Consider the following 25,464-nt stretch of genomic DNA (forward strand, 5'->3'; position numbering starts at 1 on the left):
CGCAGAACTAGACCTGTTGATCCGGACCGCGTACATTCACGCCGAGACCCAGGTGACGCTTCACGGCCTTCCAAGACTCGATGAGGGCAATGTAGACAACCAGGCAGGCGATGACAATACCCCACTCCCAAGTGATCATGTCGTGCTTGAACACGGCGCGGTTGACAACAGGAAGGTAGATGACGGGGAAGGTCATAACGAAGCCACCAGCGACAGCCCAGAAGAGGAAGCGGTTCTTGAACACGGTCTTGAACACGGCGGTGGGGCCGGTCCACAACTCGGGGTTCATATTGAACAGACTACGCTGGAAGTGCTTGACCTCCCAGGCAGTGACCAAGAGCAAGAAGCTCAAGGTGGCGTAGACGGTGGAGCGAGCCCTGAAGACGACGCCACAGGTGTCGTTCCATCCGTCGTTGCAGAAGCTGCCGAGGTCGCCAGCGCCAGGACCGTACGCGACGGACGTAAACGCGGCCAAACACAGCGAGCCCATGAAAAAACCGTATATCATCTTGTCCCGGATCAGGTCAAAGGTGAAGACACCGATCCGCAGACTGTGGGGTGCACGCAAGAGGATGTCAGGTTGCGCCTCCTCGAGACCCAGACCGATAGCCAGGAACGACGAGGTGATGAGGTTGACCCAGAGAATCTCCAAAGGAGACAGGGGGAAGATGGAGGTGCCACTTCTGTCCTTGAAGGAGAGACCAATAAGGAGAAGGATGACCTGGGAGATGTTGGAAATCAGGAGATGGAGCAGGAACTAGACATTGATTAGCATCATCCTTAGAATAAAATAAATCGATGAAGGCATACCTTCTGGATGTTGTCAAACAAACGACGACCCTCTTTGATGGCGGTAACGATGGACGAAAAGTTGTCATCAGTGAGAACCATGTCCGCTGCCTCCTTGGAAACGTCACTGCCCCTCTTGCCCATGGCAATACCGACATCAGCTTTCTTCAAGGCGGGCGAGTCGTTGACACCGTCGCCAGTCATAATACAATAGGCCTTGCGACGATGCATAGCCTCGAGCATCCTGACTTTGGTCATGGGGCTGCATCGCGCAATGACCAGGGGAAGAGCCTCGAGCGCGTCGACTTCGTCGTCTGACATAGCGTCGAAAACGCCGGCTGCCATCACAGCGGTGGGCTGCTCGCCGCCACGAAGAATGCCAACCTCGTGAGCGATGGCAGTCGCAGTCTTGATGTGATCACCAGTGACCATGTGAACAGAGATTCCAGCGGTGTTGCACTTTTGAACGGCACCAAGCGTCTCGACACGAGGGGGATCGTACAAGCCTGCAAGACCCAAGAAGCGGAGCTTGCATTCGGCCTCGTTTCTCTCGCTGGCATTATCTGTGTCCTCGAGGAATCTTTGGGCGACACAGAGGACTCTGAGGCCCTCGGAGGCGAGCTCGTCGGCCTTGGCGACGATCCTTGCCTTTGTGTCTTCGGATTCAGCCAAGCGGTGAACCATAACCTCGACAGCGCCCTTGGTGAAGACCTGACGAGGAGCCCCGGGAAATTCGTAGACGACACTCATGAGCTTGCAAGACGAATCAAAGGGGAACTCGTACAACATCTTGGTCTTTTCAGACGAGACGAGGTCGGTCTTTCCCTTTCCGTAACGCATAGCGAACACCTGGAGGGCGATCTCGGTGGGCTCGCCGATGGCGGACCACGTAACGGGCACCTCGGTAGCGGTAGTCATGGACTCAGTGTCGGTGGACGTCTTGCCATCGGTAACAGAAGAGTTGTTGCAAAGCGCGATGGCCTTGAGGAAGGCACCAAAAGACGAGGACTGAATAGTGTCGTCGGTCTTCTCGACCGTCGGAGTCGACGCTCCACTAGAGGCCGAGCTCGACGCGGCCGAACCCGGCCAACGCACTTTGCCGCTGGTAGGGTCATAAGGGTCGGTGGTACCCTCAATGATGGCGGTCGTGTCTTCGGCCAGCCAGATCTTTCGGGTGATCATTCGTCCCTGAGTAAGGGTACCGGTCTTGTCGGAGCAGATGTTGGTGACACCACCAACGGCTTCGAGGGAAGACAGTTTGCGAACAATGACGTTACCGGACGCCATTGCCTTGGTGCCCACGGCCATGGTAATGGTTAGGACCGCAATGAGGGACTCAGGAATGACGGCAACACCGACGCAGATGCCGTAGATAAGAACCTGGTCATCAATATCGAATTTGCTGACGGAGAAGACGATGATGGCAAGGAGGATAGCCAGACCGAACAGCAAGAGGGCGAACTTGCTAAGCTTGACCTGCAGAGGAGTGCCCTCGAGACCCAGGATGCTCTTGGCGGCAGCCTTGACGCGCATGAGAGCGCGGACGGGCAGAGAGGCGTTTTCGTCTCGCTTGCGGGTGGTGCGAAGCATCATTGCGATCTTGCCCACCTCGGTCTCCATGCCGGTGGTGGTGACAATACCACGAGCGCGTCCTCGAGTGACGGTGGTGGCGGAGTATACCATGTTGATGCGGTCGCCGAGGGGGATGTCGGCGTCCTCGAATATGGCGTCGGGGTGCTTGCTGATGGGCAGCGACTCGCCGGTAAGGAGGGCCTCGTCGATGGAGAGGTTAATTCCCTCGAGAAGGCGGAGGTCGGCGGGGACAACATCACCAACAGCGATCATGACAAGATCGCCCTTGACGAGGGTCTGGGCCTGAACGGTCTCCGCGATACCGTCGCGGATGACCTTGCACGTCGGGGCGGACAGCGCGTACAGAGACTGAATGGTCTGTTCGGCATTGTAGTCCTGGATAAAGCTGTGAAAATGTCAGTCATAGTTCCCAGCCGTTGTTTGTAGTGAACGACAGGGTATGGAAAGTCGGTGGGCGAGTCGGGATGATAGGATGGCAAGGGTCGGGGATATGGGCGCCACGTTTGCCAAGATCCTTGCAGATATCTTGGTGCAGGTGCCACGAGGGCGGTCAATGGTCACCCAACCCAGTAGCCGGCGCAGTGGCCACACCGTTCCGCCGACCAACCACACATGGCAGCAGCTTAACAAAACAGGCAAGTCGATGAGGCACGGGGAGGGAGGGCAGCTTGGATGCGGAGAAGCAGAGGCAAAAAATGGAAGCAAGAGGCCGGAGTTTGCAAGGTGTGGGAAAACAATGGGACGAGCAAGGGGCAGAAGAACTCACCCCACGACGATGTTGAGAAGGATAACGGCGGTGATGACACCTCCTTCAATGTAATCTTGGATGGCAAAGGACAGGATCATGACAATCAAGAGGACGACAGTCAAACTGTTGGAGATCTGTCTCATGACAATCTCCCAAATCGACAGGCCCTTTGCACCCTCGATACGATTAGGCCCGTCCCGTTCAAGACGGGCAGAGGCTTCGGCCTTTGAGAGGCCATTTTCAAGGTTGGTCTGCCAAAGGAGACCTAAGTCCGTGACAGGAACCGTGTGGGCAGGCCGCTGAGGGACAGGGTTAGGAATGGGCGGGGGCCGCGGTATAGACGGGGGCTCGTCCTGCTCGGGGTTGACTTCCGCGGCAGTTGTGTTGTGTTCACCATGCCTGACGGCTTCGGGTTCTCCCATCGGATATCGGTAGGTTACTGCTAGAATGCGCTCGGGGGTCTGAAGGGGGTGTTGGTGCTTTTGGTAAAGCCCAGCTGAGTGTCTGTTGTAGTTGGAAAGGTGGAGAGAACGTGCAAGCTAAGAGCTTGGGGTGATCGGGGTGGTGATAAAGAAGAAGAAGAAAAAGAGAAAGAGAACGTAGGTGTGGCAGGAAGAAGGCGTCAAGTTATACTTTTGGCGTGCGGAATGGGCGTGCCAAGGGAGGGGGAGTGTGGAAGCGTGTGTGTGTATGTGTGTGTGTGTCCGGGACAGACGACAAGAGACCGAGAGGATGGGATATGGGCGTATGCGCCGACGGGCGTGTGGTCTGGGGGATGCGAGGATACAGGGACGCGGGCGCGGGTACGGTGGTGGGAAAATAGCTCCGACCGAACGGCTTCTGGAGTGGATGAACCGAAGAAGTGAGGGCCGAAGGGCATCCGTTGAGCGAATGCGTATCTTGGCTCGTTCTCCGTACCGGACTGGGGCCGCAAATGTTAGTGAGGGAACGATGGATAGTAAATGAGTGGATGTACTTGCATGTCGATTGGGATTTGGTGATTCGATGTGATTGAGAGGGGGGGGAAGGGAGAGGGACGATGCGAGGTATCCTTGTATCTTTGCAGTGGGAGTACGTATGGAGTACACTAGGTGCACTATGTGGTATGGAGGATGTTAAAGTGGGCGGGAAGCTTGGCAATCAGCAGGGGCGGGCTTGATTGCTTCAAGGTTTTGATCTGTTCTAGGCGTGTCTTGGGCTACCGTCGACGTCTGGATTGCTGATGTGCTGCTTGACCAGTGGGAAGGGAACCGGGAAAGACGTAACGGGACGGAGTGGACTCTTACTCTTACCGGGAAGGGGTACGGCTAAGTAGGGATCCAAAAGGTACATAACTGAGGCGGCAAGCCGTATTGGTATTGGTATTGGCATCGAAAAGGGAAGGAAGGAAGAAAAACAAAAGGGAAGGTACTCTCACCTGCCTTCCTGCCTTACGCCGCAATGTGTACCTTCCCTTCTGTTTCCTGCTTTACCCTCCAGGCAGGTACAGCAACGGGGACGGGGATGGATACGGAGGCGCAACAGTGAACAGGTGGCGGGTTTTGGCAAGTGGCATCCACCAAGCGGCCAGGCATTGTCGCCCGTCGAAAAACAAAGCCGAAGGGGTGTAATAGCTAGCGACTGACAAGACGGAGCACTAACCCTCGAACCGGCCCAGAAGGAACCTGTCAGAGTGACAATGACCGACCAACTGCGTGACTGACAGACTGACACAGCGAGTTGTTGCCAAGAAGTCGTCGTCCTCCAGTCGCCGCCAGCGCCCCCTTGCGCTCTGGCGGTCTCGTGCCCGCGGGAGCTGGGGAAACGGAGCAGTGCAAGTGCAGCCACGGGAAACGACCGACGATGAATGACTGATGGTGACGGTTTATGCTGCTGTGGAATGCGGACGTAGCAGGGCGATACTGTGACGCATCGCTGCCACAGCCCCCTCACAAGCGCTGTGGCAATCGCTACAACGGGACCTCACAGACGCGAGCATCTGCTGCTACTGTAGGTATTGCACCACCCGGACTGCCCAATGTCTTGGAGAGGACGCAGTCACTGAGGATGGCGGCCGGGGTGGAGATGCAGACCAGCGGCGCCGCCAAGGAAGCACCGATGTCCGCCGAGAGCGGGCGGGTCGTCGTCACCAGGGATAGAGGGAACCCACCGTCCAATCATTGGACCGCGAAACGGCTAGGGTTGGGACGCTTCTGGCCAGCTGATAGGGAGCGGCCATCGTGGCTGTGCAAACGCTTCGTCTAAACCGTCCAGCCCAGCCTTCCGAACCATCCAAACCGTCCAAACCACCCACAGCGTAGAAGAAGCCTTCCACCACCAGCTGTCAGCCAGCTATCAACATCTCCCCAAGTCGACATGAACGTCAATGGAAGGTATCGCGGTAGCGGTACTTTCCCTTGCTTGCCCTCTGCAGGTATCATATCTACTCATCTCCGCACCCACGCATCATTCTGAGGACTGCTTGCAACCATGGCCGTTTGATGATTCGCCAGATTGATCCTCAAATAATGGCTTATCCAATTGGCCGGGTGCCACGCGGCTCTTGGCGAGCGGCGCTAGCGTGCCCCCCAGCCCCACCACCTTTGATTCTGTTCCAGAAGAGAAAAGGAAGCAGAGAGGAGAGAGGGTAAGTGCGCTCGCTCACTGCATCGTTGCGTGTTGGTCCTGCTGTTTCTAACGTAATGTTTCCCACCTCCCTCATTCAATCAGGTCCAGCAGGTCCAGTCTGAGGTCGGAAAGTACGTCGTCGCTTGTTTGCGAGATTCCTTTTCCTCTAACCCCTGCTATACTAAGTGCTACTTTGCCTGCGACTGGTGCGCAGTTTCCAATGCTGCGCCCTTAGTCAAAACACATCAGATGACATTCCTTCCCCTACAGCCCACCCAGACATCAGTGGACGGAAGAGAGACCCTTGCGAACCTGGCGACTGCCCGAGCCAGTTCGCCGGCCCCGCCAAGCTCACCTCCCCCTCACCTTCCCTCGTCCGTCTCCTCTGATAGACGGACACAGACCGACGTCTACATCATACCAAGACCTGCCTCGTGCCTTGATTTCCATCGTCCATCGTCAGCAGCCGCCTTCGCCTCGTTCCCATCTGCATTACGGGAGGGACTGTCATCATTGCCAAACATTCGTCCGGCATCTGATTGTCGTCGTCGTCACCAGCAGCACTCGCGCGGAACGCCAAAACTGTACATGTTTCGATGGTTAAGCAACACCAGGAAACCCAAAATTCCATACTTTCTGCAAACCGGAATTCAGACATGAGGCGAAGGGATGTGGCCTGGATGCCTCAAGTCTAAGAGATTAGCTCCAATCCATCGCTGCCAACAGCCAATGGCGCAATCATGCACCCACTCGCCCTCCCGAAATGGTAGGTGAGCACGGCGCATCCCCAAACGCACCATTGCATACGACGCCAGTGTGACTGATTGATTGCATTGCTGACTGGTATGTCTTCTCCATCTGCCTCTTCCTTCCCAGTGTGTACTTTCCCGGGGCCCAACGGGTATCTGGCTTACAGCGTATCTGGTGCTGCCATGTTCCACGGTAGTGCGCAATCACCCCGCAACCAATGTTTCCATTCCTCCATCAGACCCAACCTGCAGTCTTGGCCTTTGGTCAGTTTGGCGAGATATCAAACGGGAAAAGTCGCATATCATCGTCCCAGCAATGCATCACGGCACATGGTTCTTTATTTCTTATGATAATGATACTACTTCTCATCGAATCGCGTTGCGCAACGCTGCCAAGACACCCAGTTGTGGGCTTCCACAGGCATCATCGACGCTGCGCTTCCGCCTAACGTCTCTTGCTCAGCAAGGTCAAAATGCCCTGAAACTAGCGGCAAGCACGAGTTGCCTGAGGAATCCATCTTGGCAGTCTTCCATTCGGTGATAATATACCCAAGACACTACAACTCTGTCGATCAGGGAAAGGCCTAAACTCGGCGTCAAACAGGGCTTTCCTGTGATACCTGCCGTGCTTGATCCACCCTTGCTCCGCGTCGACTTGCCCTGCGGGAATCCTGTGAGACCAAAGGCTAGTACTTTGGCACTGCGCTGTGCTGCATGACGATGACCAGCACAGCAAAGAAACGCCCAAGCTCAACAACGATTCGTCTTGGTGAGCGAAATCAACATGTACCGGTAACGATGCACAAATCAGGTCCTTGACCTAAAACCCAGCCACGTCGAGACGAGCCGTTGTCGTTACATATGCTGCTCTCGCAGACAGAACTTCATGACCAAGGAGCCACAGGGACATGCCGCTGGCAGGCTTTCAACGGAGTGTCTACCATGTTTGGCACCCACTGCCAGAGTCGTCGCCCAGCAATTACTGCCACGTATCGACAATTCGCACGTGCAGCAGCCCCGTTTGGCATTTGCTAAGCTTAATTGCCCCAAAGTTTTGCGCCAATCCGACGGCTCCATCCACGGACCTTAGATCTGTCTGCCGCGAGATGACAATTGTGGGGGTTCCCCATGTTGCCAACGTTTTGCCAACCCTCGCCAAAAGTCTCGGATGGCCGGGAATTGAGCCATGACAAAAGGCCAGAAGCGACGACGGACATTTCGAGATACTGCACGAACACGAACGATGGACCCAGTGCAAGGCTGGGGAACCCGGGGAAAGAAGGGGGGAATGGGTCTCGTCAGCGAAGACGCGGGGGGAGCATCTTACAGCGGTCTATCACGCACTACATCACACATGATAGCCTGTGATGGGTCTGGGCACACCTTCACGGTCTCGGAAGCCAAAAGATGAGATCTGGACGCCGAAACCTCACCACCCATTCACTGATAGTCGCCGCCGTCCAGCACTGCCCTGTGGGGTTACTTCTCGGCGCTTCACCAAATGTCTGGGCATCACCATACTGCAACCAGTCGTCGGAAGAAGTCGTAGCGAAGGTTGACTGGCGGCTACGACAACGGACGTCGTTGAGATTGACGATTTTCGGGCCGTGAGCCTCAACGTCTTATTGATGAGGGGGGGGTTCGCAGCACAAGCCGCCGCGGGAGGAGAAGGGAGGGGGGCGGGCGGGTTCCGGGGCTCTGGGCAAAGAGACATGTCCCATTGCCGGCAAGCAGTAGCGGTGAGGGGCATGGCCCAGCCTCCAATGGACCCTCCATTGGAGTCTCAGTTCAGGGCACTCGAGCCGACAATGTCGCCCCCTTGGACCGCTGTGGGCATAGCATTTTAGCGAAGGCGGGAGGATGGGTAAGGCAACATGGTTCTTGCTGACTACCTAGTCACCTGGGAGAAAGGCCACAGAAAATCCGTTGGTTTACCGTCGGCGCCGACGGCGGTAAGCGGAAACACCACGAACCTCATCAGTTATGTCCCTTGGTTGACTACTAGACCACAAACCACCAACGACCCTTCCTGCACCGGGACATGTTAGGCGCAATCCCATTAGGTGCAATCCCGTGCTGATGTCAGTGACTCGACAGAAAAGACGGCGTATCGTCTGAACACCTTGAGCTGACATAGCCGCGACGTGTTGCGAGCCAAGGCCAGTGTTTGTTCTCGCATCATCGCCGGGACTAAATGAGCCGATGTTGACAGCGCGCGAGACGTCAACGGATCCATTAGCACCCTTGTGTATTTCCGCATCGTTAACTTGTCTCCGCGAAGTAAAGATTCACGCTCCCAGGGAATCGAGCCCACATCCCCACGGCAGATCAATGGCAACAAACCAAGACGGGATGAGACCGAGCATTTCCCCGTATGTCTCGCGATTGATGCCAATTGAACGACTATGGTATTCGGGCTACTAGGCTTGTCTCCGCTGACAGACACGTCACGTTTCCGCCTCATCCAGTGGTGTTATAGTGAAGCTAGCGCGGATAGCCGTTACAGCCGTTGCATTAGCCAGCTACCAACGTCGGAGCGGATTTAAATCAAAGGTCGGAGGACCGAGCTCCTCGGTCTTCGTTGCCAGTTCCGTTTCTCAACCAGTGATGGATTGAGAACTGGGAGCGTCGACGGGTCCTCTCCTCTCACGTGTTGAAGGCTTTGGCCACCCAATGTACTTCGTCCCTTGGGCAGGAGAACTGTTCTACTAGACTCAACCATATGAACCTGTCAAGGGACCGCTATGGACGCCGCATAGCGCTTGGCATATACATTCGCAAAGTTGGATCCGAACAAGCCAGATCGAATTTACTCCCAGTTCCCCAGCTCTTATGGACATCGAGAATAATACATACGAACTCAAAGGAAGAAGGCTGACCACGTTAGTGGTATCAGAAGATAAGTGACCAATGACAAAGATTATGTTCAGCCTACTACTAGAAAGACTATGGTATCATGTGCAAGTTCAGACAGCCGACTTCAACCTCCAAGCACTGCAAGGCTTTATGCCAAGATGCACAATTATTTTACTGCACCATCCTCCTCACTGCTTCGAATGGCCTCTGTTCATTAATCTCGTCCTCACTGAACCAGCTCCCGTGCAGTCCGTATGGCACCCGCTGTGGCAGTATGATCCGAGCGACCACTTCTTTCATCTCCTTTGCATCGATGACCCACAGCTCACTCACGGCACTCGGGAGGCATTCCCCTTCCTTGTCGAGTTGATTCTCATTGAAGGCATACGTCAACAACCATCCGTCATCTTCAGACCGTGGCTCTGTGCGAGGAACGAAACGCGGTTCCTGGGCATACCATCCATCGGGCATCCGGAAGAGCTTGATAGGATCTTCCGGGTCTTTGCTATCCAGGACTTGAGCAACACTCCGCGTGTCTACACATCCCTTGACAGGCTGTGGGGGGTTGGCTACGCCTCGCGCAATGAGCGTCCGGATGTCGAACTTAGCCAAGTGGTCGATCTTTGCTGCCTTGCCGAGGGCAACGGTGTAAGATGCCTCGCCCGTCGAGCATCCATAGACATACCGCGCTTCCTGCATCGAGTGTGCCGGAGCTACGGACGGGAACTCGAGCGAAATGGCCGACAGCGCCCATTGGTGTCTGATATTGTATTGGATGTTGGCATTGTCTGACAAAGGAAAGTTGTAATAGTACAAGCGGCACTGCTCCTCTTCGGCATATTCGGGAGGCACCGGCTTCACTTCAGGCGTCGGTAGGTTGCCAGCGCTGAATACCATAGCTGCCGACGTTAGGCGGCACGCAACAAGGTTTACTGATACTCGAGGGGCGTTGATATCGGTATCTGGTGACAGCGCATCCCAGCAGTTTGCGGTGTGGAAGATGGTGCACGGGTTTGTCTCAAACCACTGGACAGCATCAGGTTGGTGTCTTGGGAACACGCCGAAGCGCGACTTCCCTGCGGAATCGTACGACAAGCTGGGAACCCCGCGAAGCAGGTTCATCGTATCCAGAGAGAGCGGCAGGTCCATAATGATGGTGTAATGCCTCGACACCCCAAAGTCGTGCATCATCTTTGGCGATTCGACCCCCGGGACTGGCGCGTCGAAGATGGGCGGGCGACCCGCGGACGATTTTGACGTCGGCGGCACGACGGAGCAACGAACAAATGGCTTGACAAACGTCGCGTGGAACGTGATGAGCTCCTTGGTCACCGGGTCGACTCTGGGGTGGGCGGTCGTCCACTCCCTCATGAAAGACTTGACGCCTGAGCCGCCGAAGCCACTCTCGGTGCTCTTCACCGGCTCGTTTTCTGCGGTCCTCCCATTAAACCAGCCAATGGTCTCCAGGCTCGGCAACGCGAACCTCAACGGCGGACCGCTTTCGCATGTCGCGAGCGCACGTCCGTTGTGGAATATTACGCTCGTGTTTGCGACACTGATCTTTTTGATCGGACGGCCGAATCCCGGAAGGCGAGATACCATGACCAGGAACACGGTGCGGAAGACCTCGAACATGATGCGAAGCATGCTCACGGCGGGGTTCACCAGTGTCGCAATGCTCGGCACCACAGGCCGTCGCAGGTACTTGTTGCTCTTGGCATGGCAGTAGACGTCGGTCAACAGGTATTGGTTGACGAACTCGGGCTGGATTTCAGTGTTCTTCTCGCCTATGCGGCGGAAGAGGACGCCGCTCAGCATACCATCACCATCGAACCAATGCGCCGCTCGACTCTGGTCGTCGTTCGTCACGGGATTGCCGCCGTTGCGGACGTACTGTCCCCCCGCGAGATCGGGCGGTATCGTGCCCTCATACGAACATGGAGTCAATGGCAGACATGACTGTATTGGCGCAAAGTTGCCGGACAGGTAGCTGCCCAATTGTCAGTCAACTTGAAATATGAGAGTGAGGGAAAAGATGGATACTCACGGATGACGACTCTCGACTGCCGTTGCCTCTTCGGTGAGAGGATCAACAGCCATGTTTGATGTTGAGAGAAGTAATGTTTGGTAACGCGACACTTTGTCTCAAGGCATGCGGCTCTCATCCATGGCGATCAGGAGGCGGCGTCGAATTTTGGGCAGACCAAGAGCAGAAGGCTAAAGGCTGTCATGCCTAGTTTATCCTCCGGAGCAACTGCGCAATGCGGACCTGTCGGACCATGCCACCGCAAGCCGAGGTGTGTATCCATGGTGAAGAGTAGTTCCTAGCCTGCGGTTGGTCAGGATGATTTCATGGTTGCATAGAAACCTTGAGCGCGAACCAGAACGACACCAGAACTGGCGGCAAATTCCCCATCAGTTGATGTTGGCCGTATGACGACATGGGACGAAGCAGCGCTCGGAGGTTCGGAGGTGCTCAGGCACTTTTTCTCCCCAGTCAATCTAGTGTGCTGGCCCGCCCACGCGTGGTCCGTCTGGATACGATTGGACTGCCATGCCAGCGTGGAGAAGAGTGGAAAGCCTGGGCCAAGGGGACCGCAATGGACATGACCATCTGGAAGTCGATGGCAAGGATGGGCCGCAACACTTTGGCCAACTCTCCCCGCTCAATGGAAAGGAACTTTCAGGCGCAAGTTCGGCTGGAGGAGATCAACGACCTAGTGCGAACCGCAACTGTTCAGCGTGCGGTCACCAGACCTTTTTTGACACAAGGGTAAGAGACTTCGTGGATGCGGTACAGATCGGGCACATGGCTTGGCGATCGAGGGGCCTTGTGGGAGGCCGTTTTGCTTTTCTGCGTCCGTGACAGCTCTCAGGGAGTTTCCAAACTCATCTAGCCGGCCGTTGGGCCGTTTGGATCAAAGAAAAGTGGACGGCTAGTGTCGTTTTGCCTGCAGCAGTGCCAAGTTGTTGTTCGGCATTTGTAATTGTTGCAGACATCACTCTTTGATGTTCGTTTGCCGGCGCTAGGTCCGGGCAGGTGGGGCCGGGAATACTGCGCGTTAGCTCCCGGCGCAAAGCTGGGTGAAAGTGGTGACTTCATCGACATGACGTCCTTTTTTTTTCCTCCTCCTCTTGCGCATTTCTTCGTACGCTTGGGGCTTTGTCATTATTACCCTGTGTCGCTAGCCACTTACAAACAATACCCTAGTGGAAATGGCCCGGACAATCCAGCCAGACCGGGTCATTCTCGCGTTCGCCGCCTGGTACAGTTGTTGTTTCCTCCGCTTCGCGACCAGATACCGGGGGAGGTCTGGATTAACTCTCGTCGTCATGGATTCATCACGGAGCTGCGTGGTCTGAGAGTCGACGCGACCCATCCCATTCGCCGGACCCCGCTTCCCAGGCTGAAGCGGAGCAGAAAAATCCCTTTGCGTTGCAATGTGATTCAAAAATTTCGTTAGCGATGCCTGGCAATGGACAGGGAATGCGGCGCCAGCTAAGCTTTCGACCCCATCTGTAGTGTCCGTCTTGGCTGGCGTTTGGTCGAGTCTCATCTGAGAGGGTGTCAGCGGTTGGTTTCGGTCCACCATCGAGCTACGGCTGCCAACGAGATGGTGGTGTTGGCGACCCCTTAGCCCATCGTCGACCGACCTATCGCCTATCATCTGCGGCTCACGGCCGGTCGTGGTTTCGAGTCTAAACGTCATCCGGATTTCATGGCCATCTCAACCTTACCTTTTCTCGCCTTTTACAAGTTCCATGAAGTCATGCGACAGGGCTAGATGCGGATCAACCGGCAGGGGCTGTTGAAATCGCGTTAGCTTGGGGCTAAGACTGAAGCTGTCGAGAGACAAGAGATGGGATATAATGCTAGTTTCAAGCCCCCCTTCCTCTCCCGTTTCGTTTGATCTCGGCATCTCAGTCACAGTTAGCCATCAACATCTGGTAGATATCAGAGCTGTGCCCGGCTTCAATCGTTACTCTGATACCCGTCAGCTTCGACGCACTTGACTGAGCCAAAAGAAAAAAAACCGCCAAAATGTCAGGCAACCAAGCCCTGAACACCAACGCCCGCGTCGGCCAGCAGGCCGACCTGGGCATCTCGACGCGCGCCTCGGACTGGTACTTTGCCGTCTGCGCCATCATGGCCGTCTCGACCCTCGTCTTTTTGGGCATGGGCTTCACCAAGCGCGAGACACACCGTCTCTTCCACTACATCACAGCCTCCATCACCTTCGTCGCCTGCATAGCGTATTTCTCCATGGGCGCCGGTCTTGGGCGCGTGCCCATCCAGGTTGAGTTCCCGCGCAACAACGACATTCTCGGCCCTGGAGGCGTTGGCACACGCGAGATCTTCTACGTGCGGTACATTGACTGGTTCATCACCACGCCGCTGCTACTGCTCGACCTGCTCCTCACCGCTGGGCTCCCTTGGCCCAGCATCCTCATCGCCCTGCTCGCGGACGAGATCATGATCGTCACGGGCCTCGTTGGCGCCCTCACGAGCACGAGCTACAAGTGGGGCTACTGGGTATTCGGCATGTTCGCCTTCTTCTACGTCGTCTATGCGCTCGTCATTGACGGGCGCCGGCATGCCGCGGCGCTCGGCGGGCAAGTCAGCTCGACCTACCGCAACTGCGGTGTCTTGACTATCTTCCTGTGGTTCCTGTACCCGATCGCTTGGGGCGTTAGCGAGGGCGGCAACATCATCCACCCGGACTCGGAGGCCATTTTCTACGGCATCCTGGACGTGATGGCTAAGCCTGTATTTGGGCTACTCCTCCTCTGGGGACACAGGAACATCGACCCCGCAGCTCTAGGTCTGCACATTCGCGAGCCAGGACAGAACAAGATCCATCCTGGCCAGCATGGTGGCGAGCATGGGCACCTCGGTGCCGCTGGGCCCAGCAACGGGCTCTGAACCGCTTAGAGACGAGGTCTCATTAGCGAGATGAGATGTTGCGGCTTGAACACTTGCATGAGTCTATTGCCTGCGGCTGGCAGATTCGGGTGTCTCAAAAGTTGTTATTATGCTCATGTTTCTTTGAACGGTGACGGGGAGTGAATTAGTAGCATTTTCGCTGGTATGTCGGCGTTATGTAATGTCTCTTTTTGTAACTAATATTGGGTGGGTATTCGTGGTATCCACGAGACGTGGTTATTAGACTCACGAAAGAGAGTTTCTTTAGGATCAATTCAATACTTAAAAAACAAGCTGGTCCAATTGGCTGATATGTATCGAGGAAACTGTTTCGACTACAAAATTTAATTCTTGTCCCCTCATTTGTTGCTATTCGTATCTTGTGTATATTTTCTATCTACAAATATTATGGCAATTGTTCTTATTAGTTCTGACATAATTGCCCACATTGAATCTTTCAGCTCATTCATAACTGTGGCTCGAAAACTCTATCCAGGCATTACTTTACGGATTTAACACAAGCCACTTGCGTCATTATTGTAAAGAAACTGGTTTAGAGCATTGGAATATTCCTATGAGTTCCTTTCTCGTTACATTAATCTAGATGTAAGGACAAATTTTCCAACACGCGGAGAATACTTGAACTGTGTGATATATCTTCATCTCGGTAGTAACCAAGTAATCCAAAAGGGGACATGCTTCTCGAACAAGTCAGTATGCTGTAGACTAGCCGTCCCGATTGCGATTATCCCTTATGCCGTATGTAGCCAGACAAGGGGGATTTGATGGCTTCAGACAATTGCAAACCTGCCCTGTCCAGCTTATTCGTTATTAGATGAGGTGCACTTGGACTTTCCCCTCTTTTTTCAAAAAAGGCATCCTTGGGATTAACGAGAGAGTCTTGCCAATATATTTGCAATACACAATCGTACAATACTTTCAGACACACTTCACCACTATGATGGCATATCGTAACCAGGTTATCTGTGACAACAAAATTGGAACCACAATTGCCAGACAGCAATGGCGTCTTATATCCCGTGACGTTGTCATTCTGAGTTATGGACCTCAAAACCAGTCAGATTAGTAGCAGTCCAGTTTCATTGCCTTCACGTATTCCCTTAGCATTATGGGAGTGGTTGGGGATCCACTCCTTTTGAAAGCCTGAATATAGAACATCACAAAGCAGGCAGCTCCACAGGCCCAATCCTAAAGGGCAGAGAATGTTATGTTCGCAAGATGTTGAGATGTCTCTGAGATTATCACGATGAGAGTTGTACATGAATGAGCAGGTATTATTTACTCGCGTTATATCACATCATTTTCCGTTGTGCATATTCTGGTTTTCAACAGTTCCGTCAGTTACATGCCATTGTTCCTAGGGTTAAAAATCCCCATGGGTACCCATTTGACCCATGGGATTCTTTTGGGGCCCATATGGGTTATGGGTTTTTTTCAAGATTATGGGTATAGGTTTTTGGGTTATACCCAAATGGGGATTTCTGTTTTCTGGATATGGGTATTATGGGTATCCGTCAAGTACTAAGCAGAAAATACAGCAAATATTCTCAACCCATAAACCCATTCTTATCTTGTCATTTGGGTATGGGGATTTTTCATACCCATACCCAAAAAAAACAATACCCAAATACCCAAAACCCAAAACCCCCATTTCATGGGTTGACCCATTCACCCAACCCATTCATCTGGGTACCCATGGGTCCCCATGGGTTAGGGATTTTTAACCCTAATTGTACCTACTTGAATAAACAGAGGAAAGTGGAAATCAGACGTAGAAACCAGACGATTAGACAATAGCTTATGAACTTCGCTCATTTTCATGTGTGTTCTTGCTACCCTTGATTTCATGTCTTCGAATCTTATCGACTAGCTGTTCAGCCTCCTTATACACTAACTCAAACTCTCCACCAATGTTGTATTTATAAAGTTGAAGATTGTTGCTACATGAGCTATCTTCTATCTGCACCGTATTGAAGAAACTAAAGCTTAATTGCTGGCCAAAAGATACAAAATATTCCTCATGATAATATGATTTACCTAACAAAGGAAAGATAACCCGGTCATCTTCTAGCTTGAAAACTGTTCAGCCAAGGATATACCAGGTATGTGACTACTGAATTGACACTATAACATGTTACTAAGACGGGGCGATGGGCAACCAGCTGAGATCTTGAAAATGTTGAAGCAGATCACTTTAAGGAAACAAGGCGGTTAACTCGAACAATATCCATCATAACAAAGCATAGGATCGCGAGACTCGTTTCGGACGGAGTGCGACCTCTGGAACAAGGGTGTATGCGTACAACTACAATCGGCAAGCTTCATGTAAATTGTAAAATAGTTTACTGTGTGATAGAGCCCCAGAGGGAAGTAGAGGCAGCAAACTTGGCCTGGCATAAAAATCATCGCATTATGGACCATCAAGTGAGTTAGAACAACTTGATATCGGCATCGTCAGAGGCGGACCCACCAGGAATTCCGACTGCGAATGCGAGTGGGTGAACTCTAAGAAGTCGCACTCGCAGTGGTACCTGTTTGGTTGAGTTTGACTCTCCGTCACTTGCTTTCGGGCCCTTTATCCATCCGTACTCTCGCGATAACCTACCTTTGAAGGGCCGAAGGCTATGACCAGGGTTCATCGTATGCAGACTTCTTCGGAAAAAAGGTAAAGATGGGCCGGAGGGTTCGTCTGGAAGTTGTAAAAATTGCGAAAACAGTGGATGGGACTTTTGGAGTCCTGCATGCCTGCGAAGGACGTCGGGCGGGTGATGGTGAAATATTCAATGCGGGTGTGGCGGACGGTTGATATGACTAAGAGCACAACGGTCATTTTTTACGAGACAAGGCTTGGAAGAGACCTTATAGATTTGACTTCATTGATGAATACGGATCATCCTCCGTTCTTCTCATGTTGGATATATACTTTTTTGGATGCTGTCAAGATCGACACCATTTTCTACCAGTAGAGAGCCAAAGGCGGTTTGCCACTGGTAACAGGTGTAAATTCAAATCATCTCCTCCACTAATCTTCGGAATGAGCCTATTTGGATACATTGAAATCACCGCCTCAATCATCCTCTCAGAGTGGAAGCCAACAGCAGATCCACCCAGTCGGATCACCGCTTCACCAAAAGTGGACGATGCCCGAGATACCCCAGACCTCACCGCCCCACCATGGGGAACGACATGATCTCAAAACGTCTCTTGCCTATGCGAAAGAGACGTACCCGGATTAGGTGACATCCGACGACGAGGGTTCCAGACGACCCTTCTAGGAAATTCTCGGCTTGAAAAAATTATCTTCCCAAAGCTTAGAACTCCGGACTAGAGTATAGCGATTGTGGGACGATTCGCGCCCCTGGTACTGTCTGTCAAGTGCAAGGACTCCCTCTGCGAGGTCCGATCTCGTCAGGGTCCGGACTGCAAAACCCCAACAAGCCCAGGGACTTTAGAATAGGAAAACACGTCGATATCGGATGTAACAAACCTGATGTCTGAGCCAGCTCGGTCTCGGTCATTCGCCAGGATGTGATGGAGTGACCGTGAGGAGCACAGCGCTCCGTTTTGTTTGACAACACCAGACACGGTATGAGGCCAGGACATGAAGTGAGAGGTGCCAGCTGCCTCACCCGCATCCCTTCCGCTCCGAGGGCCACTTCTTGGCCCTCGATGCCTGCTCTTTGACATGGCACCAGCTGAGCTGAAGGCGCCCGACGAACCGAGCCGTTGGCAGGGCCACAATGCGCCACCGTCACGATGATGATAGATTGAACCCTTGTGTCACTGTGAGGATAATCACCCATCCGACTCAGCCACCCCTGCACCAGACGCAGCATCGGATTGGTGACAGGTCTCCGGTTCTGGACGTCCTAGCCCAGGCGCGAATGACACTGACCTTTGGGCGATAGATGGTATCTGCGGTGATTTGACATCTGGCGTACACCATTTGTCAACAGTGTCACCGTCTCAACGAGCAACCAATAATGGGGCGTGCTGAGTCGAATCCGAGTGCGTAAACTTTTGAGTGGTTGGCAAACACCCGAATGTCGTCGCCACGGTCATCGCTAGTGTTGATGTCGTTGTGAGGGCTCGTGTGCGCCTGGGGCGTCTGCACGCCGACGCATGATGACACTGATTGCCGCACTAGTGTTGCCCTGCAGGTAACAGATCTTTTGCCCGTGACAGCTCTGTCTGGCGCTATTCCGTTTAGCTAAGAACTAGAGGCTAATGATACATAGATGTGCAGGCGGAACACCCCGAAGTGCTCGGTATTAGCGTTCCCGCACCCAGTGTGCTCGAGGTCCTGCAGGAGTGAAGTTAACATAACCTGCGCCACGAGCTAGCCCCCAGATCTGCAAAAGAACGCAGGTAAGCTTATTGCGTTGGTTCGAAAGAGAGATCCTGGACGTTAGCCAGACAGGTTGCAGACAGCATTATGCCTGCAAGTGTGGGAAGGAATGCAGGTGGTATCCATCTGCATCGAGAAAACACCAGGCTTTCAGTCCCCCTTTCACCCATTGCGATTGGTGCGTTAAGAACACAGTACTTTTTGGATATTGACAAATACGGGGGTCAAACCTCGATCACACCATGTGCCATCCGAACGGCGTCGGTGTGATTCGCGACAACCGACCATATCCCGGGACAAGCAATAGTGAACGCACACACCGCAGTGGGCGAACACCACCCATTCGGAGAGCCGAAAATAGAAGGGATCACCTCTCTGATCCCAAGGGTCCCCATGCAAGCTCGTAGTGAAAGCCCATCATCGTATCCTCCTGTGCCGACACTGGAAGAAAAGGACGGCTCTGAATAGGGTCCGTGACTTGGCGTTTTGTTTCGTCTGAAGGTGAGAAAGCCGTGGCACCTTTTGAGTCGACCGAACCGCACCTCGCACGGGATAACCACCTGCGCGTGTTTCAAGGGTACGTCCTCGCGCCATGACTACAACACAAGCCGGATTAGGCTCCCAAGGCTCCGAGTGCGGTAGCTATGGGCGGTAGTTGACATCTTTTCCATAGTGGCGGCTGCGAGGACATCGGTTTTGCGCATCGCGACTGGATCCCGAGGACGCAGGGTGACGAGTCGTACGGTTTCCGGCGCCTCATGGCCGTGGACTGAAGCGGTTCGGATGAATAGTTCGTGCAGTCGCGGAATACTGATTTCCCTCGTTCGCAATGCGTCAAAGTCGGTATATTAAGCCGTGGACTTTCCTGCTCTCAGTGACTCTTTCCTTTGATCTCATCAGCACCCAACACTCTCAGCTTAAAAACAAACATCAAACAACTTTACTTCTATTTAACCAGCATATCACCATCTAAAGCTTCAGCTTATCAACCAACAATCAAGATGCATTTCACCAACGTGCTCGTCCTGCTTGCCGGCTCCGCCATTGCCATGCCCGCTTCTCTCAACAGCAAGCGTCAACTCGATACCATTCAGGGTGCCCTCAAGAACGTCCAGGACTCCCTCGGCCAGCTCGACACCACTGTCAAGGTAAACTACCAAATGCACACCAGTCCCTTTGTTTATTTATTCCAGACTAACCCGATCTTAAACAGGCTCTTAGCGCCTCCGACACCAACACCGCCGCCAACCTTCTCGAGGCCTCCAACAAGGTCCAGGCCCAGCTCAAGCAGGGTACCACTCAGATTCAGGGCGCTCAGGAGCTCTCCATCGGCGATGCCCTCACCCTTCAGCAGTCTGCCGGCGGCCTGACCACTGCCGTTCAGACTGTTGTCGACGACCTCGTCGCCAAGAAGCCCGAGCTCGACAAGCTCCAGGTCACCTCCGTCGCCGTTGACCAGCTCAAGCAGCAGAAGGCCGTTGCCGGTGACTTCAGCACCGCTATCGTCTCCAAGATCCCCGCCATCGGCCAGGGCATCGCCCAGCAATCGGTTGACCAGGTCACCACCTCTCTGGACGGTGGTATCCAGAAGCTCTCCGATGGTACCCCCGGCGCCGCCGCTCCTGCCGCGCCCGCTGCTCCCGCTGCTCCCGCTGCCCCCGCCGCGCCCGCTGGTGCCGCAGAGCAGTTCCACGCTGAGGTCATTGCCTAAATGTCGTCTGACATTAGTACGAGAGGATAGGGTTCATCCTGGGGCATCTGACGATTATATGAAGATTACTAGCGTGTTCGTTTCTTTGAGGTGTATTGATAGCCGGTAAATGGAGAGCCAGCTGAGCTGCCAGAGCAGCTGCGCTGCGGAATCTCTTGAAATGAATTTGAACTTCAAACTTGATATATGCTTCTATGCTCATCGTTTTGATTCTTGATGTTGAGAATGTGGTGTTTGGGTAAATTATTGCCCGGTCTGTTATGCTCTGCCTGATTCATCCGAATCCCTCAGCATCAAGCTGTACTGGGCAGAAAGAATAGAACCACTCATAGGTCCTTTGCGGCCACGTGCGTTTATGTACTGGCTCATGTCAAAAATGATCTCTGCTAAAAATACAACGGAAGTTCCTCGTAGATGTGAGGATTCTATCGCTGTCGCCGTCCTGACAGTTACCATCACATCCCCGACCCAGCTTGAACGGCCCCGTGCAAATTGCTCATTAAATGGCACTTAGGCCCTGGCACCCATCCGCTGCACGGGGCTAAGTATACGTTGAGTTATGCTACTGTCAACATTTCTGTGCGGCCCAGAGATTATGATGCTTGTAGGCTCATCAGGGATAAAATCTGATGACCAATTTTAAGCATGCGCGGCGTTCTCTTCGTACAAAGGCAGTAGGGGCCAGATTGAGGCCGAACTCAGTGAGACCCAGGCAGCGGGCAGAGATACTTGTGTGTACTGATGTCGGTAATCGCTCACGTGAGATGACAACGGAATGCATATGGGGCCGCTCGGCTACCCTGAAAGATCGCGGCAGTTCAGGACACCCAGAACGAACCTGGGCGAAAGCGTCTCAATGAGCGGTAGCGTGATTGAAAGTCCAGCATTGGTGATGGAGTAGGATGACGGGAGTGTTGCCATGGGGGCCGCCACCCGAGAAAAACGCCCGATCCCTATGGAGCGAGAAAAGAGGGCAGGCTTCGTGGACAAAGGGGATGTCATGACCAAGGTTTCTATATCGCAAACGAAGATACTTTGGTCATCTGAAGTCTTGATGATCTCTTCCTGCAGTCTCAAGAAAGCTTTATGGCCTTCACCATAGATAAGGGGCATATTGACTCCGAAAAGTTCAAGAAGACAGTACGCCTGGTCCTCGAGTCGAGTAGTGACACAGTGAGACGCCCACGACATGACCTCATCCCGGACATATAGGCCTCCTTCAGGCCCTGAAAGCTCATGATAGCCACCATCACACAGATACATTGCTTGGTTCTCCTCTTTTGGCGTGGAGTCCGTGCGCCCCTTGTGGCCGCCTAGTTGATCTAGCCATGCGTCTCATCAACACTAGGACCTTGAAGTTGAAAGACTTTATTGATCATACCCTCGTTCCACCATACGCCATCTTATCCCACACTTGGAAGGATGGAGAAATAATATTGCAGGATTGGAACAGCCACGAAATCAGGACTAAAAAGAGGGGTCTTTTTCAAGAATCGACCAACTTGCCAAGAGGCACTTTCGGACGGATACAGCTATGCGTGGGTTGACACCAACTGCATCGACAAGGCCAGCTCCGCAGAGCTGCCCGAGTCCATCAACTCCATGTTCAATTGGTACCGAGGGGCTGATATATGCTACGTCTACATGACTGATGTTTCTCCGCATGACATCAAAGTGAATTACGGGGACCCAGATAGCCACTTTCGCAAAAGCCGTTGGTTCACCCGCGGTTGGACCTTGCAGGAGCTGATTGCGCCAACCAATATGAAGTTCTATGCTGTGGACTGGACCATGTTGGGGGCCAAGTGAGACCTTGTTAACGCCTTGCATCAGGCCACCGGCATTGGAAAACTCTGTCTGAGCGGCGCCCTAGGCCCCTCCGACTTCAGCATCGCTGAGGGGTCTCGCAGGCGTCGGATGATGACTTGGGACACTGGGAACCGGAGCACGGTGTTTGTTACTGTGCGGGCAGCAGTGCATGACTAAGCGGAGAAGGTTCGGGCAACATCAGCAGACTGAGGAACAAGCGACAGGCCGTGGCGGGGGACGCTTGGCCAGAGCTTATCTTATCCACCGCCTGTGATCTCTTTCCTCTTTCCCTCCATGTCCCTGTCGGGTTCATCCCGCAACGCCACGCACCGACTCGGCACACGCAAAGTCTCCAAGCAACGTCGACTGCCTAGCATCATCATATAATGCGACTTCCATCCTCACGCTTTTTGGGGCGCGGGCAAGAGTAAGTAAAAGCATTGACGTCTGTTTCCTCCCGCATACAAACATTCTCCCTGCATTGCATCGGACATGGACCCCTGGAAAGGACCCAGACTCGGAATCCAATTACTGATGCTATCGTCGTAGGGAAACACAGCGGAAGTGTTTGGGGGGTTCGCCACAGGGTTCATTCTGACATCATGCCCGGCGGAGCCTGTGCTTCTGGGACCACCCATGCCACGCATGTCACCACATCCCGCAGCCCACAATGATGCTCTGGACCCTTTGTCTGGCCTCTTTCGATTTGCTCTTCTGTTGATCGATCTGTGCCAATACTAGCGACTGTTCGCTGGAAGCCCCGGGAAGTCATGATCGTCTCCCAGTCTGAGCCTTGGCGACGCGACACTTGCTACACCTGCTCAACTTAATACTCAACTAACCTCCTCCTCCTTATGAGATCCAGCTATGATCCGTCTTTCTATGAGATGGGCCTCGTGCTTCTTTCATCTTCCATTCAATTGACCTCGATCACTCGTAGTATACCATATTCATCTTGAGCCCTGAAGACGCCTCAGCTCTCATCCAACACCATGGACGAGAAACATGCTACCGGGGCCAACAGCCCCGCGACTCCGGTCCTCCCGCGACCTCGAGAGTCCAAAGATGAACACCATAACACTCAACACAGAGACCCCACGACGTTCGGCCGTCACAGCTTGCAAATAACCCAATCCCAAAGACCCGCAGCATCTGCTCCTCATGTCACTGGTCAACAACCACACCTGCGCGGGCGTACCCCCAATGTCCTCGATGCGCGGGAAGACCACGCCCTGGACGAGAAGTCTCAGAGCATGCCAGACCATCTCGACGCAGCTCAACGCCCTAAATCGGCACCGCACCACGATGCGACCCCCCCGCGTACATCGAAGCGAATCACCCGCCAGAGCCATGACTTTGACCGCCGCTATGACGGCCCCTTCGGCCGGCCCAGCCTGGCCATGACCCGTCGCAGCTCCCGATCGCCGACCCGTTCCTCCATCCATCCCGGCACGGCCGATGAGGCAATTCATGAGGCCATTGACGCCGCAGCGGGAGGCCCGGGCGGCACCCCCGGCAGACCGGCATTCCAGCCGACTCCCCCGCCGCTCAACTACACCCTCCGCACCCGCAAGATGGCAATCTTCCTCTTCTGGGCCCTTATCCTCTTCGACTCCATCGCCATGCCGATCGCCCTGTACTTCGGCCTCTGGTACGGCGTGGGGCCCGGGACAAACACCCCGACCGAGAAGAAGGAGAAGCTCAGCCCCAACGCCGTCTTCTCCATCGTCACTGCCGCTGTCGGCGGCGCCAGCATCGTCGAGTACTTTCTCCGCTTCTGGCGTCTTTGGCGCAAGGGCAGCACGTGCCGTGTCATTGGCGCGCACCGGTGGTATCTCGACTGGTTTCACTGGAACTTTTCCTTTGCGTGGATCATCATCATGATCGAGCTCATCGTGTAAGTCCCCTCCCGGCTCCCCATTCCCCCCTCCCGTACGGCTGCTAATGCACCATACCCCAGCGGCACCGTGCCGGAACATCCTCCCATCCGCCTCCTCTCCATGCCTGTCACCACAATGCTCTTCGTCTTCGGCACCGAGCTCCTGCTCGTCGACGTTAGCCGCGCCTTCCGCGTTTCCGCCCCCTGCCGCATCTCCTCCATCCCCAAGGGCGCCCAGCTGCGTCCGGGCATCTACTCCCTCATCGAAGACATCTGCGCCGTCGACGGCTCGGGAGGCACCGAGTTCCGCGTCGCCCTCGACAGGCGCTACGAGGCGAGCCACGTCTTCCGTGCTATGCTGCGCCGGCTCGGCATCTTCTGGGCCGTCGGGGCCGAGGCGTGCGCCGTACTGTGCACGGCCCTGATCTTCACCATGAGCGGCGACGTCGCGTACGTCATCGGCTGGTCGTTGCCCTTCGTGTGGGCGGGCTTGTGGGCTGTTGCGGCGTTTTTGTATGTGAGCTATGAGCTGAAGAGGGAGGCCAGGGCGTGGGGCGAGGAAGCTGCGAGAAAGGGGGCGGCGGACTCTGTGGCGTCAGTTTGAGCAGTGAATCCCTGACAGTACTGTAATGATGATGAAGAGAAAATTGGAAAGTTCAATCACGAATTCGGGCTCGAGAAGATGCCAATGCTTGGAGATTTATCTTATTTTACTTTGTCCGTGTCTATGCTCCATAGAGGGGCCTCTGCCGCCAACCGACGACCCCCCCCTTTTCAAACTCCATGCCACGGCTGTCCCCCAAGGCGCCGTTTTCCGTTATACATGCAAGGTCTAATCATACTCGAGACCGTCCTATGTTCCGATGCGTACCCCACCATATGATACACAAAAAAAGGAGAGAAGAAAAAAAAAACACTAGGTACTGTGGTGGTAATAATGAAACAACACGCCCGCCTACCGCTTGCGTGTGTCCCGACCTTTCTTCTTGCTCTTCTTCTTGTCCTTGGGTAGATCCAGCGCTGTGCCCTTGAGTTGCTCCGCCATTGTCCGCAGCATGTACTCGTCAATGTTGCGCATCCGCTCGCCCCAAGCGTTGTGCTCGGTCTCCGCCGCGGCCTCGTCCGGGGCAACAGACTCCGAGAATCGGCCCAAGCCCGAGGGGCCGGGGCCGGCCGCCTGGCCGGCCATGTCGTCACGCGGCGTGCCCTGCCGGGTGCTGGAGGCCCCCGAGGGCGCCCCACTCTTTTCCTGAAACTCGGCGTCATCTTCTTGGAGCTCCTTCTCCGCGGCCTTGGCGGCTTCCACATCTTCCTGGTCTTCGGCCTGCTTCAGGTCCTCGCCCACACTTCTCGAAGGCCCGCTGTCGACTCCGCCCAGAAGACGGTCCATAGCGGCATTAGCAGCATCGTCGACCAAATCGTTCCCTTCG

General features: G+C 54.3%; 5 protein-coding genes across 5 annotated transcripts; 3 read left to right on the forward strand and 2 right to left on the reverse strand.

The window, feature by feature from the left end:
• Positions 1-7: 7 nt before the first annotated feature.
• On the reverse strand, positions 8-3,552 carry ColSpa_00796 (calcium-transporting ATPase 3; the record flags this gene model as incomplete). The annotated part of the gene is made up of 3 exons (XM_049267008.1): positions 8-757; positions 811-2,767; positions 3,149-3,552. The coding sequence occupies 3 exons, from the start codon at positions 3,550-3,552 to the stop codon at positions 8-10; spliced, it is 3,111 nt and encodes a 1,036-aa protein (XP_049122965.1).
• A 5,961-nt stretch (positions 3,553-9,513) lies between these two features.
• ColSpa_00797 (carotenoid 9,10(9',10')-cleavage dioxygenase 1) lies at positions 9,514-11,442 on the reverse strand (the record flags this gene model as incomplete). Its single annotated transcript, XM_049267009.1, has 2 exons — positions 9,514-11,332; positions 11,390-11,442. The coding sequence occupies 2 exons, from the start codon at positions 11,440-11,442 to the stop codon at positions 9,514-9,516; spliced, it is 1,872 nt and encodes a 623-aa protein (XP_049122966.1).
• A 1,942-nt stretch (positions 11,443-13,384) lies between these two features.
• ColSpa_00798 (protein FDD123) lies at positions 13,385-14,266 on the forward strand (the record flags this gene model as incomplete). The annotated part of the gene is made up of 1 exon (XM_049267010.1): positions 13,385-14,266. One exon carries the CDS (start codon positions 13,385-13,387, stop codon positions 14,264-14,266), a length of 882 nt encoding a protein of 293 aa, XP_049122967.1.
• A 5,370-nt stretch (positions 14,267-19,636) lies between these two features.
• Positions 19,637-20,346, forward strand: ColSpa_00799 (cell wall mannoprotein 1; the record flags this gene model as incomplete). Its single annotated transcript, XM_049267011.1, has 2 exons — positions 19,637-19,783; positions 19,849-20,346. 2 exons carry the CDS (start codon positions 19,637-19,639, stop codon positions 20,344-20,346), a joined length of 645 nt encoding a protein of 214 aa, XP_049122968.1.
• Positions 20,347-23,147: 2,801 nt separating this feature from the next.
• ColSpa_00800 (uncharacterized protein) lies at positions 23,148-24,638 on the forward strand (the record flags this gene model as incomplete). Its single annotated transcript, XM_049267012.1, has 2 exons — positions 23,148-24,052; positions 24,116-24,638. The coding sequence occupies 2 exons, from the start codon at positions 23,148-23,150 to the stop codon at positions 24,636-24,638; spliced, it is 1,428 nt and encodes a 475-aa protein (XP_049122969.1).
• Between the last annotated feature and the right edge of the window lie 826 nt (positions 24,639-25,464).

This window comes from Colletotrichum spaethianum, assembly GCF_022836535.1.
Source record: "Colletotrichum spaethianum MAFF 239500 DNA, contig01, whole genome shotgun sequence".
NCBI lineage: Eukaryota > Fungi > Ascomycota > Sordariomycetes > Glomerellales > Glomerellaceae > Colletotrichum > Colletotrichum spaethianum.